Source organism: Camelus bactrianus, chromosome 7, assembly GCF_048773025.1.
Source record: "Camelus bactrianus isolate YW-2024 breed Bactrian camel chromosome 7, ASM4877302v1, whole genome shotgun sequence".
Taxonomy (NCBI): Eukaryota; Metazoa; Chordata; class Mammalia; order Artiodactyla; family Camelidae; genus Camelus; species Camelus bactrianus.
In genome coordinates this window covers 38,267,577-38,281,729 of record NC_133545.1, presented here as the reverse complement: position 1 = coordinate 38,281,729, position 14,153 = coordinate 38,267,577, and the positions used below count along the sequence as shown (strand labels likewise).

The following is a 14,153-nucleotide window of genomic DNA, read 5'->3' as shown; positions in this document are numbered from 1 at the left end:
AAATCAAAGTGATATATGAAATCACAGTTCTTAGAGCTGGGAGGCAAGGCTTGGGAGGTTTCATTTGTTGACGACAGTAGCTTTCAAGAGTCTTAGGGAGGTATGGGATTTTGTAATCATTTCCTTTATTTTAATTTTTTTGCTTTTATTTCCTCCCATGTTTTTAAACTTCCCTCTTGACCTTCAGCAATCTTGAGTTCATTTAGTCTTGTGTAAAATCCCCTCTCACAGTGGTGTTTTTAGCTCTGGTTCTCCTCACACTTCACAAGGCATAAATAAAGTCGCGAGGTTATGCATTTTGGCCAAGAGAGTTCATCAATCCATGGTTTTCCATCTGAAAATATAGTCTGTGAGGTTAATCTTTTCAGTAGTCAAAGAATTAATTTAAGCGACAGCCAAGTGGTTATTTAAAAGGCTTAGTTGTGTTTGGAGGAAAATATCCAAAGAGCACGATGGCTCCTGTGGTCACTAATTCTGGCTTAGGAGATGGAACGTCTTTTGCTCCAAAGATAAAGGAAACCCACACTTATTCTTGGCCTTTTTTCCTGCTTCTGTGTTTCTGTCTAGGTTGTACCTATGAAGGAAACACCTATAACAGCTCCTTCAAATGGCAGAGTCTTGCTGAACCCTGTGTCCTGCGCCAGTGTCAGGTAAAGTCCGACTATTTTACTCTCCAGTGAAAAGAAATCCATAAAGTTCCTCCTCATAAACCCCTTGCAGACAACAGAGAGCAAAACGCCAAAGAAAAAAGCAAAACAAACATGAGAAACAAATGGAAAACCAACTGTCTCCTTGTACATATTTATTGTGACATTCACCATAACAAGACAGGTACAGGATAGATAGCGCATAGGACTTGCTTCCAGAAACACACAGCAGAATTGTTCACCATTGTTAAACTGTGCCTGGAAAAACTCCGAGAAGATGCATATGTCCTTGGGGGAAATTCATGTCTTCCTGTGAGTCAGCTTTGAGCAAAACACGAATTCTTGTTAGCAGAAAGAGGTATTGTTAGAGGATATATGTTTTCCCTCTTTGATTCAAAACCATTTTGAACTGGAGCCAATCTGTAAACTGTATTAAATCAAAGCAATTAGTACACTGTAACCCCAGTGATTTCAACCCGACAAATTTAAGAACCACCAGCCCAGCTACTAAGGAGCCCACTGTGCCTGGCGCTTGCTGAACTCTGAAAAGAGCACTGTTTCCATGTGGCTGTAATCGTTACACAGGTCTTAAACACAGCAAGATAAACCAAAGGGGAAATGAAGAATCTCAATTTTCAGACTCCTTACCTCTAAAGACATACTCTGTTAAAAAAATTAATGCTCATCTCATTTTGACATAATTAAAAAATTATTTTCTGTAGAGAAGATGCCATTAAATTGTCTTACCCATAGCCTCATTCCACTGTCCAAGGATATGCTTTTGCATTTAAAGGAGAAGGACGAGTAGAATCGTGCATAATTCTCTCTGATCTTATCTCAAGTATATTGACAGTTTATTGAAATCTGAATTGTATGTAATCATGTTATTATATGCCCAGAGTGGGCATGTTCACTTGTAAGATTTTCAGTTATTTATTCAGTTAAATATCCAGCTTATTTATGCAGAAATCTAAAGTATTTATGAAAATAAGCTGGGGGTAGAATAGATATGAATAATAGATTCATTGAATCAATAAATATTTGTTGAATTTTTACTTTGGGTTAGACACTCAATCAGCTTCATGGAACAAAATGATGACAGCAATGATTTTTAATAACATCAAAACCCCCACATTCATTCGATAATTTGCACCATTCCTTCCCCACCCTGCTTCTTGACTGACGCAGTTTCCAGTGTTTGACAGAGATGCTCTGAAAGCCATGGTTACATTATCTTTTAAACATGACAACTGCACGCCTTTTGGAGTGTAGTATAACATTTGTGTAAAACAGTCAGAAGTCTTGAAGATGCTCAAGTTGCATGGACCAGTGGTGAATGTTGCTGCCTTTGGATAAAGGCCATTTAAATGAAAACTATTATCTGGGAAGGAATATTTTGTTGACTGAATAACATATTAAGCCATCATCAGTTGTGGACACTGAAACTCCTATTGCTTATCCTCTTTGGTCACGAGCCACTCAGCAGGGCCCAGAGAGAATGATGCAGGAATAGTGAATTGTGATTGGAAGAGATACTAAAGGCCAGTGGCCCTGGAAGTCAGGAAATGCTGAGCTGTTGGATGAAGCACAGAAAGGGGACCTTAGCTACCAAAGATGAACTTTGCCTTTTAATTTTTCTCCTTTTATAATACTTTGCCCAAGCCCTGCTAGCTAGTTTTAAAGTATCATTTCATTCAATGACCATAAAAGTAAGCCTCTGTTAAGGTAGTTACAAAAATCTACTCCTCTGCTCAGCTCGTATCTGTGGACTATCTTCCTTCTTTAGGACGGAGACCTTGTCTATGAATGCGGGAAACGACTCTTTGCTGGTACCTGTCAGGGAAGTCTTCATTTAAGATGCTCCTCTGCAGAATGACACAATTGCAACCCCTCTCTCCAAGATCTTCTCATCTCAGGGCACAGGCAGTAACAGAAGAGAGAGTATAGTGTAGTGAGTAAAATATGGGTGTTGCCACCCACATAGCTTGCTACTTAGCCTCTCCAGATCTCACTTTCATCCCCCAGAATATGAGAAGAGTACCACCTCATAGGGCAGTTGTAAGAATAAGCAACACTGTCATTTAAAACACTTCTTGTAGAGCCTACGTGGACTGGGTACGACCGGGTACCAGACAGATAACAGCTAGTCTAGTGATCTGGTTTATTTCTATTTGAGTTGAATTCTAGCTTTTTTATTATATCTTCCTACCAAAGGAGTTCCGATAGTGGAAAATTTACCTTTATTTTCCACTTTAAGTGTCTTATTGGAAGAGGAAAATCTAAAGATCAGAGACGGGAAATTCATGCTGGGAACTAACCTGAATCCTCCATCTGGATTGCAGATACCAAGGGGAAATTGATCCTGGGCCATAACTTTCTGCACTGCTTCAGTTGTATAACTAAAGCCCAGTTCCTTTTTTTTTGACGTTGTGTATTGCTGGCATTTTTGCATTTTTTTTTCCTTCCCAAATGTGATATAGACCGTAGTAAATTCCCCTGGAAGTGGAAGCCTCAGGCCTGACACCTTTGAAGACATTTAGGATATAACCTTCCTTGTTGGGTTGAGATGACGTAGTAGCAGACAGGATGAAGAAAATTATCTAGATGTCAAGTTGTTACATATTACCTAGTTTTTTAAGCTTATGTTACCCTCTCCCCTCAAAACAAAATTAAACAATCCATTTTCTACAATGGGTAGAGAATATAGAGAAAATCAAAGACCAATTCTGAAAATTAATTTTAAAACTATTTCAACTGACATTAAAATACTGAGGTCCCAAGATCAGTTTGCAATGAGTCCCCTGACTTCATTAATAAAATCTATGGTGTCTAATTTGGTGTAACGTAGTATGAACTGCAGAATAGTTTTATCTCATTTCTTCATTTGATGATTGAGAGTCAGGCTCTCAGTGAGGCTCAGTGAAACTTCTAAGATTGCAGAGCTGGTGTCTAGTTATTCCTAGAAGGGTGATGAGGATTTAGGTCTCCAGATGCCAGTCTGGGGTATTATTTTGTACTCTGTGCCTCATAATTAATGGCTTAAAGTGTAATAACAATTATAGAAAATACAATTAAGTGTTGAAAACTTGAAACAGTTGTGAATGAACAGCTGGATTCCGTCAGCTACTGACAGAGGTCTTAAATACTGGATTTGAAAGAAAGAAAGAAATTAGAGCCAAAGAGAAAGAGCTAGGACGGGGAAGAGAAGGGTTGACAGGATTTGCACTTTGACATGGAAAGTGTCAGTGGTGTGAGCTGGGGAGATCAGACCTCTTTTGTGCCTTGTCCCTCTGGACCTGGCACCCATCCCCCCTTGGCATTTTTTATGGCCGAATTCTTCTACTACTTTTGTCACTTTCCAAACGTGGGAATTCTGGGTTGACTTTGCTTGTGGCGTTCTGTTTTTCAGGAAGGTGTTGTCACAGAGTCTGAGGTGCGATGTGTCGTTCATTGTAAAAACCCTTCCAAGCATCTGGGAACGTGCTGCCCCACGTGTCCAGGTAACACTCTCAGGAAGGGGAAGGCGGCAAGACCCCGTCCCCTGGTCCAGCACGATTCTGTTGAAATCTTCTGAGGTCTCTCAAGAGTGCATGATTTTCCCCACTCCCGCCTGGAATTTTTCTCACTTTACATCTGTGTACCTGATGGGTTTAGAGAGCAAACTCCTTTGCATAGAAATGTCCGGTTGGACTCTCTGGTGTGCCCGGGATGACTGCAACGTGCTGTAGGTCTTGGCATGTGGATGCTCCAGGCTTGGAGGCCTGTTTTCCACTCCACAGAGCCACAGGTAACGCTTATTTTGGAAGGAAAGGCTGTGGCTTGCCCTTGCTTCCAGAAATGTCTTTTTACTGCCTCGTATTGCAATACCTTGGCCAGAGCTCACGTTGGTGATGAGGTGACCAGATGTTTCCTGAACCCTGGGAGCTGTGTCCATAAGTGGATTTAGCTGAGGGGTTTGCTGGTCTCAGTTTTCCGTGTGGTACAGCAAGTGGGACCCACTGTCTTTGTAGAGGGCCCCGTGGCCTCGCCGACAGCAAAGGGATCTTTCCTTTCCAGTGACTGGAGTGTTTTCCTCTTACTTTTCTGAACAGGATTACAAAGGCCTCCCGCACCTTTTCTTGCCCTTAGGTACAAGCCCAGGGATTTTGAGGTGAGAAATTTTTTTCTGATCCCTTAAGCCCCTGGCCCCTACTCTTCAACAGATGTTCTGCATTTTGGGTTTTACTCTGAGTGCTTTTCCTCACTGGAGGCGATACTCACAACTACTTCGCTTTGCTTTTGAAGTTAATCTCCAAAGGGCCTTCTGTTCTGCAAACCTTCCCGGGAAATGGTGAAGGCATCGCAGTGGGATGCTCTGTGAAGATGAGCCCCCGGTCCCTTCCCCTCCTGCCATTCTCCTCCACACAGTCGGCAAGGCGCCCAGACCTGGGTCCCTTCCAGAGTCCAGCCTTCTCTTCTTTCTGAATGACAACAGGGACAGTCCCTCTCCACTACTTCTAGCCTCCCTGAGTTCCCTGGACAGCCTTTATTGAGCCAGACTTCCTTTTCACACTAGTATTTCTGTGAAGCTTGTATTATTGGATAAGCTTATATGAAGGCCAAAAACTGGTTGAGAGTGAAATAATTCTTTCTATAATTCAGTTATTTTGTGTCTATCAGACAGTTTGCCTGAGAGCTCCTTTTCTCTGAATGCATTGAATGCTTTGTACCGTGTAACCATATTCTTAAATGCCTAAAGGGTCTTTATTAAGTTAGCTCAGTAGTTCTCTAGGCTGCGCACGAAACTCACCTGGGAAGTTTTAAGAAAATAATCTGACGCCCAGGCTGCATCCCAGACCAATTCCGTCAGAATCTCTGAGGGTGAGATTCAGGCCTCCCAGAAAATTTCTGTACACAGCCAAGCCTGAGATTGATAGCGGGGCAAATTTTATATGCTATGTAGATTTAAAAGTTATTGTAGCTCCTAAGTATGCATTCAGTTGTGTCAAGGACACCGCTGCTTTATTGATAAAGAATCAACTCGGCATATGTAACATTCCTTCTCACTTAGGAGACAGTCATATTTTTAGGCTGCCTTTGAAAGTGTGCATATACAAACAGCAGAGTGAATTTACTTCTGCAGTTGAAGTTATCATATTTGAGCAGTTGCTTCTTTCACGTTGTTTTTTGGTCGAGTTCCCAGGAAGGAAAGGCTGAGCTCCGTGATTGCACATTGTACACTGTTGTGCTAAGTCCTCACCGCCATCCAGTGAGTGTTGGGGAACTTCCGCAGTTCACAGGGAAAGAAAGTTGACTCAGTGAGTATAGGTCCCTGCCCAGGGCCCCTGAGTGAGTAAGGGCCAAAGATGGGGTTCGGTTCTGGCTGCTTCTTCTTGGCCACCATACTGCACTACCTCCCCTGAACCCACACATGATAAGTGTTCTATTTGGGTGCAGATGCCTCGGGAGGCAAATTTTTAAAAGTTAGCTTGCCGGTGCCACACACCAGCCCTCTGACACCCGGGCAGGCACTGTGCCCTTGGTGAGGGGGTCAAAAATCAACTTTGTTCTCTCTCCTTACTGTCAAAGGCCAACCTTTGGGATGCAAATCAGAAGACTGAGGAGAGGTCACATCCAGGATGCATCATCCTTTGTCTTGGGAAGGAGGCCTCAGCCAAGTCTAGATAGGGACAGTTAAGGGAAGCCCCGGGGTGCTCTCCTTGGTAATTCAGAAGGATTGGCATCTGTCCTTGATCATGGAATGGTATTCCACATAATGACAAACACGTACAGTTTGTGGTCAGTCTCTTCCTGAAACAGATTTCAGGGCATTCTTGGTTGTCTGCTGCTTTCTTTCTGTCTGACTCTTCGCTCAAGGAGGTTGGGTTGTGATGAGAACAGTGTGCATGTGATGTTCATTTAAAATCTCCTTATTTGAATTGTTCAATGTAGACTATTGTGGTTAACCTGTCTAGCAAACCCCCCATGACAGAACCAGTGATGCAAACATATATGAAAGCATTGAAGACCCTTTGTTGGAAGTGTCCTTTGAAAAGAGATGACTGGGAACCTGCTATTATTAGCAGTGCTGAGATACAGCCATGGGGAGGGATCCAAGCTTACCAGGTCGCCCTGCATCAAAGGGAACAGGAGGTGGCTGATAGCCAGAAAGATCTTAAAACCACAGTTCACCCAGCTGTTCAGCTCCAGGAGCATTTGTCTCCATGCCTTTCAGTTGAACAGAGGGCCCCATATCTAGCTTTAAACGAACAGGTCCAGTGGCCAGATCAGGTGGTTCTGGGTGATGCTCATTTCCCTTTGTCAGGAACCAGCTGCTCTAAGAGTTTGGTGGGTGTTGATGATGACTTCTGTTGACAGGCCTTGAACATCTGCTGTCAGTCTTTCCCAAGAGCCCCATTTGTTGTGTTTTGCCCATCAGTGGTGCTGCTCCCAGCACTGTCTACGATGTGCAAAGTGACCTCAGCTAATCTGGCAAAGCATCTCCTAAGGACAGTCCTGAGAAAGGTGATTTTGCCATTAGCTGACAGTCCTCCCATGGCCCATGTGACACAAGGTTACCAGCCAGCCTGTGCTTCTGGTCATCGGTGAGATTGCTTAAGAATATAGCAGTGACCCGAGCATCTCTCTGAATCGGAGGCAACTCATGGGCTTTTGGTCCTGTTTTTAGCCACACTTGGTGAGGGCATCATAACCCCTTTAACAGCACAGAGGGCGGGACTGAAAACCGGTGTGGTACCTCCTGCCTCGCCTTTGTCCTTTCTCGTCTTGGTGCCTGACCCTCTGTGTGTGTGGCCGGTGGGCCAGAGCTGAGTTTGCATCCCAACTCTGCCACCTGCCAGCTGGATACACTGCTTCCTCTCTCTGGGCCACGTTCTCCTCATCTGTTGGGATGATGACGAGTCTGTCCTTTGTAGGCTCACAGAAGATGGAGTGAGATCAGGGGTATGGTAGAGGTGGGGCACTTGCTGGCCCTCTCAAAGTGGCAGCTCTTTGTGTCATTTGCTCCTTGGCTCATCCTTGACTTCTCTCACTTGACCTTCTCTTTGCTTCTTCTGGCCTGTCTGGGGTTGGCTCCCCGGCTGTGGTCGAGGTGATCATGGGGAGCTCCTCAGATGCTGCTGGGCTCATCACCCTGCCCTGCTCTCGCTTGGGCTCCCAACCAGGTGCTTTAGATGCTTTCTGGCTTCTTCAGATTTCTGGGCTCATGTCGATCTCTGGTACTTTATCATTTTTTTTTTCACTATGAATCAATCTTGTTCTCTGGTTGGAAGGGACACTGTGCTGGGGGGGCGGTGAGGTGGGGGATGGATGGGCAGTAGGTAGAAAGATGGTGTCAAGCTGAATCAAGGCTGCTGTCTTAATTTGATCTTCTCCTTTGCTTTCCAGGCTGTGTGTTTGAGGGGGTGCAGTACCGAGAAGGGGAGGAATTTCAGCCAGAAGGAAACAAGTGTACCAAGTGTTCCTGTGTTGTAAGTACTGCCCTGGATGTTCCAAGGCTGTTCCTTCTGGCTCAGTGTGGCTGGGACTCACCAAGAGCAGCCCTGATTCTCTTGACAGCCTTTCCTCTTCTCCCTCCTGGTGTGGAACCAAGGGAACAGCTCATGCCTCTAAAGCAGGTTTCTCAGCCTGGGCAGTGTTAACACTCTGGGCTGGCAGTTCTTTGGGGAGGGGATCCTGTGCTTTGTAGGATGTTTAGCAGCATCCCTGGCTTCCACGCATGAGATTCTGGTAGCGCTCACCTCCCTCAGTTGTAACAAGCAAAAATCTCTTCCGACATTGCCTCGTGTGTCCTGGAGAACATGGCCACTCCTGATTGAGAACCCCTGGTCTGAAGAGTGAGGGAGAGAGGCTGACTTCCCTCTGCCTTCTTCTTTGGGAGGATACTTATCCTTTGCTCTTTGGGCCAGAGAAGCTTCTCACTAAGGCAGCTGTTGAGTTCTTCAGTGCAGTCAAATGGGAAGCAGATGGAGATAAATGCAGTTTACTTCAGAGAGAAGCTGATCTGAGGATTGGTCAATTACATTGAGGGGAAATAGACAGGAGGAAAGGGCCCCTACCAAAACTGTGGGCTCCGGCAGAGAAGGGATTAGTGAGACCAAGCCACAGACTTGCCTTTCTAAGCGCTGTTGATTTGTAATTCATATACTAAGAATCTCTTCAGAGTGCTCAGGAAGGAAAAAGGAACTTGGCACATGCGATACTTCTTTATTATCGTATTTTTAATTTGTAGTAAAACCCTTGGGGGTGAGTGTGGTACTGGTGATGATGTGGAATCCAGTCTTAAGCAGCTGTTCCAAGTTATTTACAGTAGGGAGTTAGTACAACCATATATTTTTTGAACTTTTAGTCTTTTATAATAAAGAACATACAGTACTCATCTCAGGATATTAAAAAAAAAATACATGGGGAACTTCAGCATCCTAATTTCACCAAAGCAGAATCATATGTGGAGCATCCTAAATCATAGTATTTGTCATTTTTCTTCATGTCTTTTCCAAAATATTTCCCCCTTCTTCTAGCACACGTGCACACACAACCTAGAGAGTCCAGATTAAAGTAAACCTGACCAAGGGTGATGGTTTTTGTTTGAGGAAGGCGGGAAGGAAGGAAAGGAGGGAGAGAGAGGGAAGAATTGAGAGGATATGCATGCCTATTGTTACCTATCTATAGATAGATACAGGCGTGGCTAGAGATACATGTGTAAATATAAATATGTAAAGCACAGAGTGCACATCATATTGTAATACTGTATACAAACACAGAAGTGATTTATTAATGAAGATGAAGATGAGTTTGCATATTCAGACTCAACTTCCATGTTTTTCCTGTCTTGCTAATTCTAGTTAAATAGCTTTATGTTATTTTTGATGCAAGCAATTTCCATTTGCCACTAAATGTTTCTCAATTTTATTTCTTCCATATTGGTAGCTGTAAAGTTTTCTGACAATTTTTTTAAGTTAATTTAATTTCATTCTTATGGGTAGATTGAGGAAAAAGAAGACACATTTCAGCAGGAAATTTTAAATCTGCACCTGGGTGAATTGTTTTTTTCCATAAAGATGTGCCAAGGTTAGGCAGCTGAGCCTCCTTGGGGAGGAAATTTAGAAGGTGGCAAGGAGGATGGAAGGTTCCTAAAGTTCTGCCAGTGAGAGTGACACAGAATTATCCAGTGTTGGGAGCTGGAAGTGAGCTTAGAGATTATACGGCCAGGGGTCACCTATCAAATGTACTCAAGCCATTCAGATTTTATGTGTTTTTAAACACAATGTGTGCTGAACGAAACACATCAGAGGGCCAAGTTCAAGCCCCTGGAAATCCTGCTTTCATTTTCAGTTGAAGAAAGAAAAACCGAAAGATGTGGTTAACTTGCCCAAGTTTTCCTGCTTTATGAATTCTCTCCAGACCTATATTCTACCTCAATTTCTATATCCCTGTATTCTAAATTCCTACATTGCTGTATTCCTAACCCTATATTCCTTCTGGTTCTCTGTGTTGCCACCCTCAGCACATAAGGGGCAGCCAGTGGCTTTGACCGTGTCCCTGTTGTGGGTCTGTGAGTTAACAGGGTAAGTAGAAGGGACGATGGAGCTCTGGTTTGGAGACAGGACATTTGTGAGTCGGCTTGGGTATCGGGAGGGTCATAAGAGCAGTTTCTCTTTTTGTGAATACAGAAATTTGAGGCATACGCTTTCTTTCTGAGGCTTGTTACTGAAATAAATTGGGTTTTTTTTTTTTAACATGCTTTCATGTTGTTATCTTTTGAAGTAGTACACTAAAAAAAAGATAATGTCTTGGCAGTAAATGGCCCTGTCTTGAGAGTGGCAGCTGGGCAGATGTTTGCTTTAGAAGGCAGTATTGCAGACGTGCAGCCAGGAGTGTGGAGGTGCCGCTCTGACGCTTGGTCGTGAGAGGTGTGGGGAGTGAGTTGCCGTCTTGCTGAGTGAGACAGAGCTGGACAAGGGCTTCGGACAGGACCCGTGTGAGGTCAGGTGCTCAACTGAGAGGTTACAGGGAGGGGCATAGGCTGCAGGTTCCCTAGGACAAAACGAAGACTGTGTATGATAACCTGCTGTGCTTTGGTAAAAAGGAAAACAATAATACTATATGTAGAGAGACGTAAACACATTTATGCATTTGAGCATATGTGGTATTTGTGTGCTTATATATTGGCATGAAGAGATGTCCGTAAATGTGAATGTCTCTATCCACACACACATACACATCTACATAAACATGCCTGTCCATATAAACACAGACACACATATTTACACGTCTAAGTTTGGATTCTTCCAGAAGCACACCCTGCAGCAAATGTGTGAGTGTAAGGAGTCTCTGTGGGAGACAGAGAAGACTCTGCCAGAGGAGTGAGGAGATGAGGCGAGGATGGGGAGGCAGCCAGTCCAAGGTGTGTCACTGAGCGAGTCTCACTGTGCATGAGCAGGGCTCACTCCTGCTGGGCAAACTCTGGAAGCCCGTGTAAGAGTCATGCCTCAGCATTTCCCACCCGGGGGATAAGAGAGATGAACTATGTTTACGCCAGTTCCCATCTGCTCCAGGGAAATGTCGTTTGGGTACCATTTTGAGCCTGCCACTCAGGTGACCAAGTAGCCTCCAGTAAGAGGAGAAAAAAACAGAAGGGCAGGCAGTTGAAAGTCTGGTGTGTGCATGCAAGTGTGAGGTTGAGAGGAGGTGGTTGGGGCAGCAGCAGTCAGCTCCAGCATATATGTGTATGTGTACGGGTACATGTATGTGCCCACAAATACGTACATCGATATTTTCACGTCTCTGAATATGTATGAATATAGGGGTATACACGTGTATGTGTATGTATCCATACACACGTCTTTGGAACCCTGATCACTAGCTTCTCCCTAAGCCCATTACTCTTTATTATGCCACCAGTCCTTTGCTCATGCAACCACCCCTATACAGAGTTCCTTCTTTTTTCTTCTTCACCTGGTGAGTGCTTGGCCTTTCAAAGTCAGTTATCACCACCCTACAGCAAGTCCCTGACCACTGCATCCCTAGGGGCAGAAGCCATCACTGTTTTCTTATTTGCATTCCTGAGGCTCATGGCTCGCACTGGCTGGCTTCCCTGCCATCCTTCCCTCCCTCCTTCCCTCACACGCATACACATGCACACGCAGCACACTTCCAGGTGAGCATGTGCCCCACTGTAGCACAGTTACTGGTTTATTTTCCTGTGTTTGGCCGTGTACTCCATCAGGGAGGAGCATGTACCTTCTGCTCATCTTGCTAGCCTCCGTGCTCAGCGCTCTGGGCGCTCAGCGATGCTAGCACTCTGCTCCTCTCATATTGCTGTCTTGTGATGGATGACACTGTAATTTAGTCATCTCTTCCCTCCCAAACTGTGACAGTTCTGCCCTTTAAATCTGGCCAGCTCCTTCTTGCCTGGGAGAATAGCTATTATGTTGGCTAGATATTTCATCCTCATTAGATTACTGTTTGCCTTGGAGCACACCGTATGGAGTCATGATGTGTAAAGCATCTCTAGCGTATATTACCCGTCTCTGATGGATGAATTGCCAACTCCTTGAGGTGTCCCTCATTCTCAAGTAAATATGGTATATGTCACATGACTTGTTTTTTACATCCAGCCTCCTTAGTTATACTCTCCAAATTTGTGAAAACCTGTTTACCCATATTTTCAGGATGTGGTGACAGAGGCAGACCACCAGAAAGACTCTTCATCTGATTGAGATGGATTCCTCAGATGAGGGAACAAATGCCTCACACATGATTTTACATCCTTGATTTAGCTCAGGGCAGTATATACGGCATTCCAGACAGCTGAGAACATGCTAACATTCGAAGAGGTCTGGAGAGGATTTCACAACCGCTCTTCTTACCCATTCCAGAAGCAGAGCGTCTCACATTTTTAGTTGTGAAAATAACATCATAATTGACAGGGAAGATGCAGTGCTTTACCATCACTTGTTAAACTGTTTCATCCCCGCCCCTTATGTAAATGACAGAGCCTAGACAATTGCTTCTCTGGAGAGCCAGTTCTAATGAGGGTGGGGAAAGCTTGCGTTCCTTTAGCTGTTTCCTACAGCTGTCTGAGTCACAAGAGGGTGCCTTCCTTATGGCATGTGTGCAGTGTGAATGAGTCCTACATTCATTTTAAAACCGAAAGCAGATGATTCTTTCCTAAGAAGGAGGCAAAGAAGATGATCTTTCCTAAGACAGAAGCAAATTAAAAGCAAAGACAGTTTATAAAGTACACCAAGCATTGGTTTAAAGCACACGGCTGCTTCTGTCGTTGAAGCTGGAGTTTTTATTATGTGCCTGACTGAACAGCACACAGTTCTCTATGCCTTTGTTCATTCAGATTTTCAGGGAACAGGCTGGTGGCAGTTTGCACGGACGTTTCTGTAAAACCTGACGTCATCAGGCTGGTGAGGCTAAAGACCAAAGTGCCAACGAGAGGTGTTCGTGCTCTCTTTTACCAAACTATTTTAAGAACCCTTTGGGCTCAGCATTCTTGGAAATTGCTTACCGAAGGCAGTGAAGCCCACAGAGTTCTAGGACATTCTTAAAAGAGTGGCAAGTCCTCTGTCTGCAAAACCAGCCAAATTAACCAGCCAAGATCAATTACTTTTGCTGACAAAAGCGTATTAAGTTCTGAGGATTTTTACTAATAAACATGGGTTGTTAATGGGCTGTCTGTGATGAAGGGGCTGGACTTTATTGGCTCTTAGAAGCCCTGCAGTCCATAAACACCTTTGCTCTCACTTACACTGTAGATACTGCAAAGTGCTGTCTCCCAGGGAGAATGAAACTCCTAGCAAGGGTATTTGGAGAGAGCGAAGGCAGTGGAGATCATCGTGGTACCCATTCCTCTTAGACTGGATTCCCTAAGATGTTCCATACAGCCTGCCACGGTCCAGCCTCGGCCAGGCTCTCTGGCCTCCCCACTGACCCCTCTTCCTTTCCTTTGCTCTGGCCTCTGGGTGGGTCCTCCAGATCCTCGCTACACAAAGTGTGTACCTGACCAGAAGTGACGGCCTCACCTGAGAGCTTGTAAGAAATGCAGAGTCTTGGGCCCTCCCCCAGACCCAGAATTGAAATCTGCAGTTTAGCAAGATTCCCAGAGGATTCACCTGCCACATGAAGTTTGAGGCGCGCCGGTCTAGTATCTCACAGCCTTTACCCAGGTTTTTCTTTCTTCTCTCCTTTTTGCTCCTCTGTGGGGTCCCCGCACCTAGTTAACACTCCTCATCCTGCACCTGGAAGCCTAAACATTCCTTCTTTAGGGGCACTTTTTCTGACTTTCCAGACTAGACCTTGTTGCTAAACTGCTTCAAGCAGCCCCTCCTTTACTTCCTAAATATTTACAATGATTTGCACGTCGATATTTTTGTTTGTGGTGGCTTTCTTTAACTCCACAAGGGTAAAGTGGTAAGTTTTGGACCTTCAGTGCTTGGTGCAAAATGGGTATTCATGATAAGTGAGTGCTGACTTTGACTTCCCTTTCTTTCCCCG

The 14,153-nt window shown here is 44.4% G+C and overlaps 1 protein-coding gene across 5 annotated transcripts in view; it reads left to right on the top strand.

Moving 5' to 3' along the window:
* BMPER (BMP binding endothelial regulator) overlaps positions 1 to 14,153 on the top strand; it is a 266,365-nt gene that overhangs the window by 84,715 nt on the left and 167,497 nt on the right. For all 5 annotated transcript variants that reach the window (XM_074367258.1, XM_074367259.1, XM_010970983.3 and 2 more), the window contains 3 exons: positions 568 to 650; positions 4,057 to 4,147; positions 8,034 to 8,116. In XM_074367258.1, coding sequence (XP_074223359.1) covers positions 568 to 650; positions 4,057 to 4,147; positions 8,034 to 8,116 — 257 coding nt within the window. The remainder of the gene's footprint in view (positions 1 to 567; positions 651 to 4,056; positions 4,148 to 8,033; positions 8,117 to 14,153) is intronic.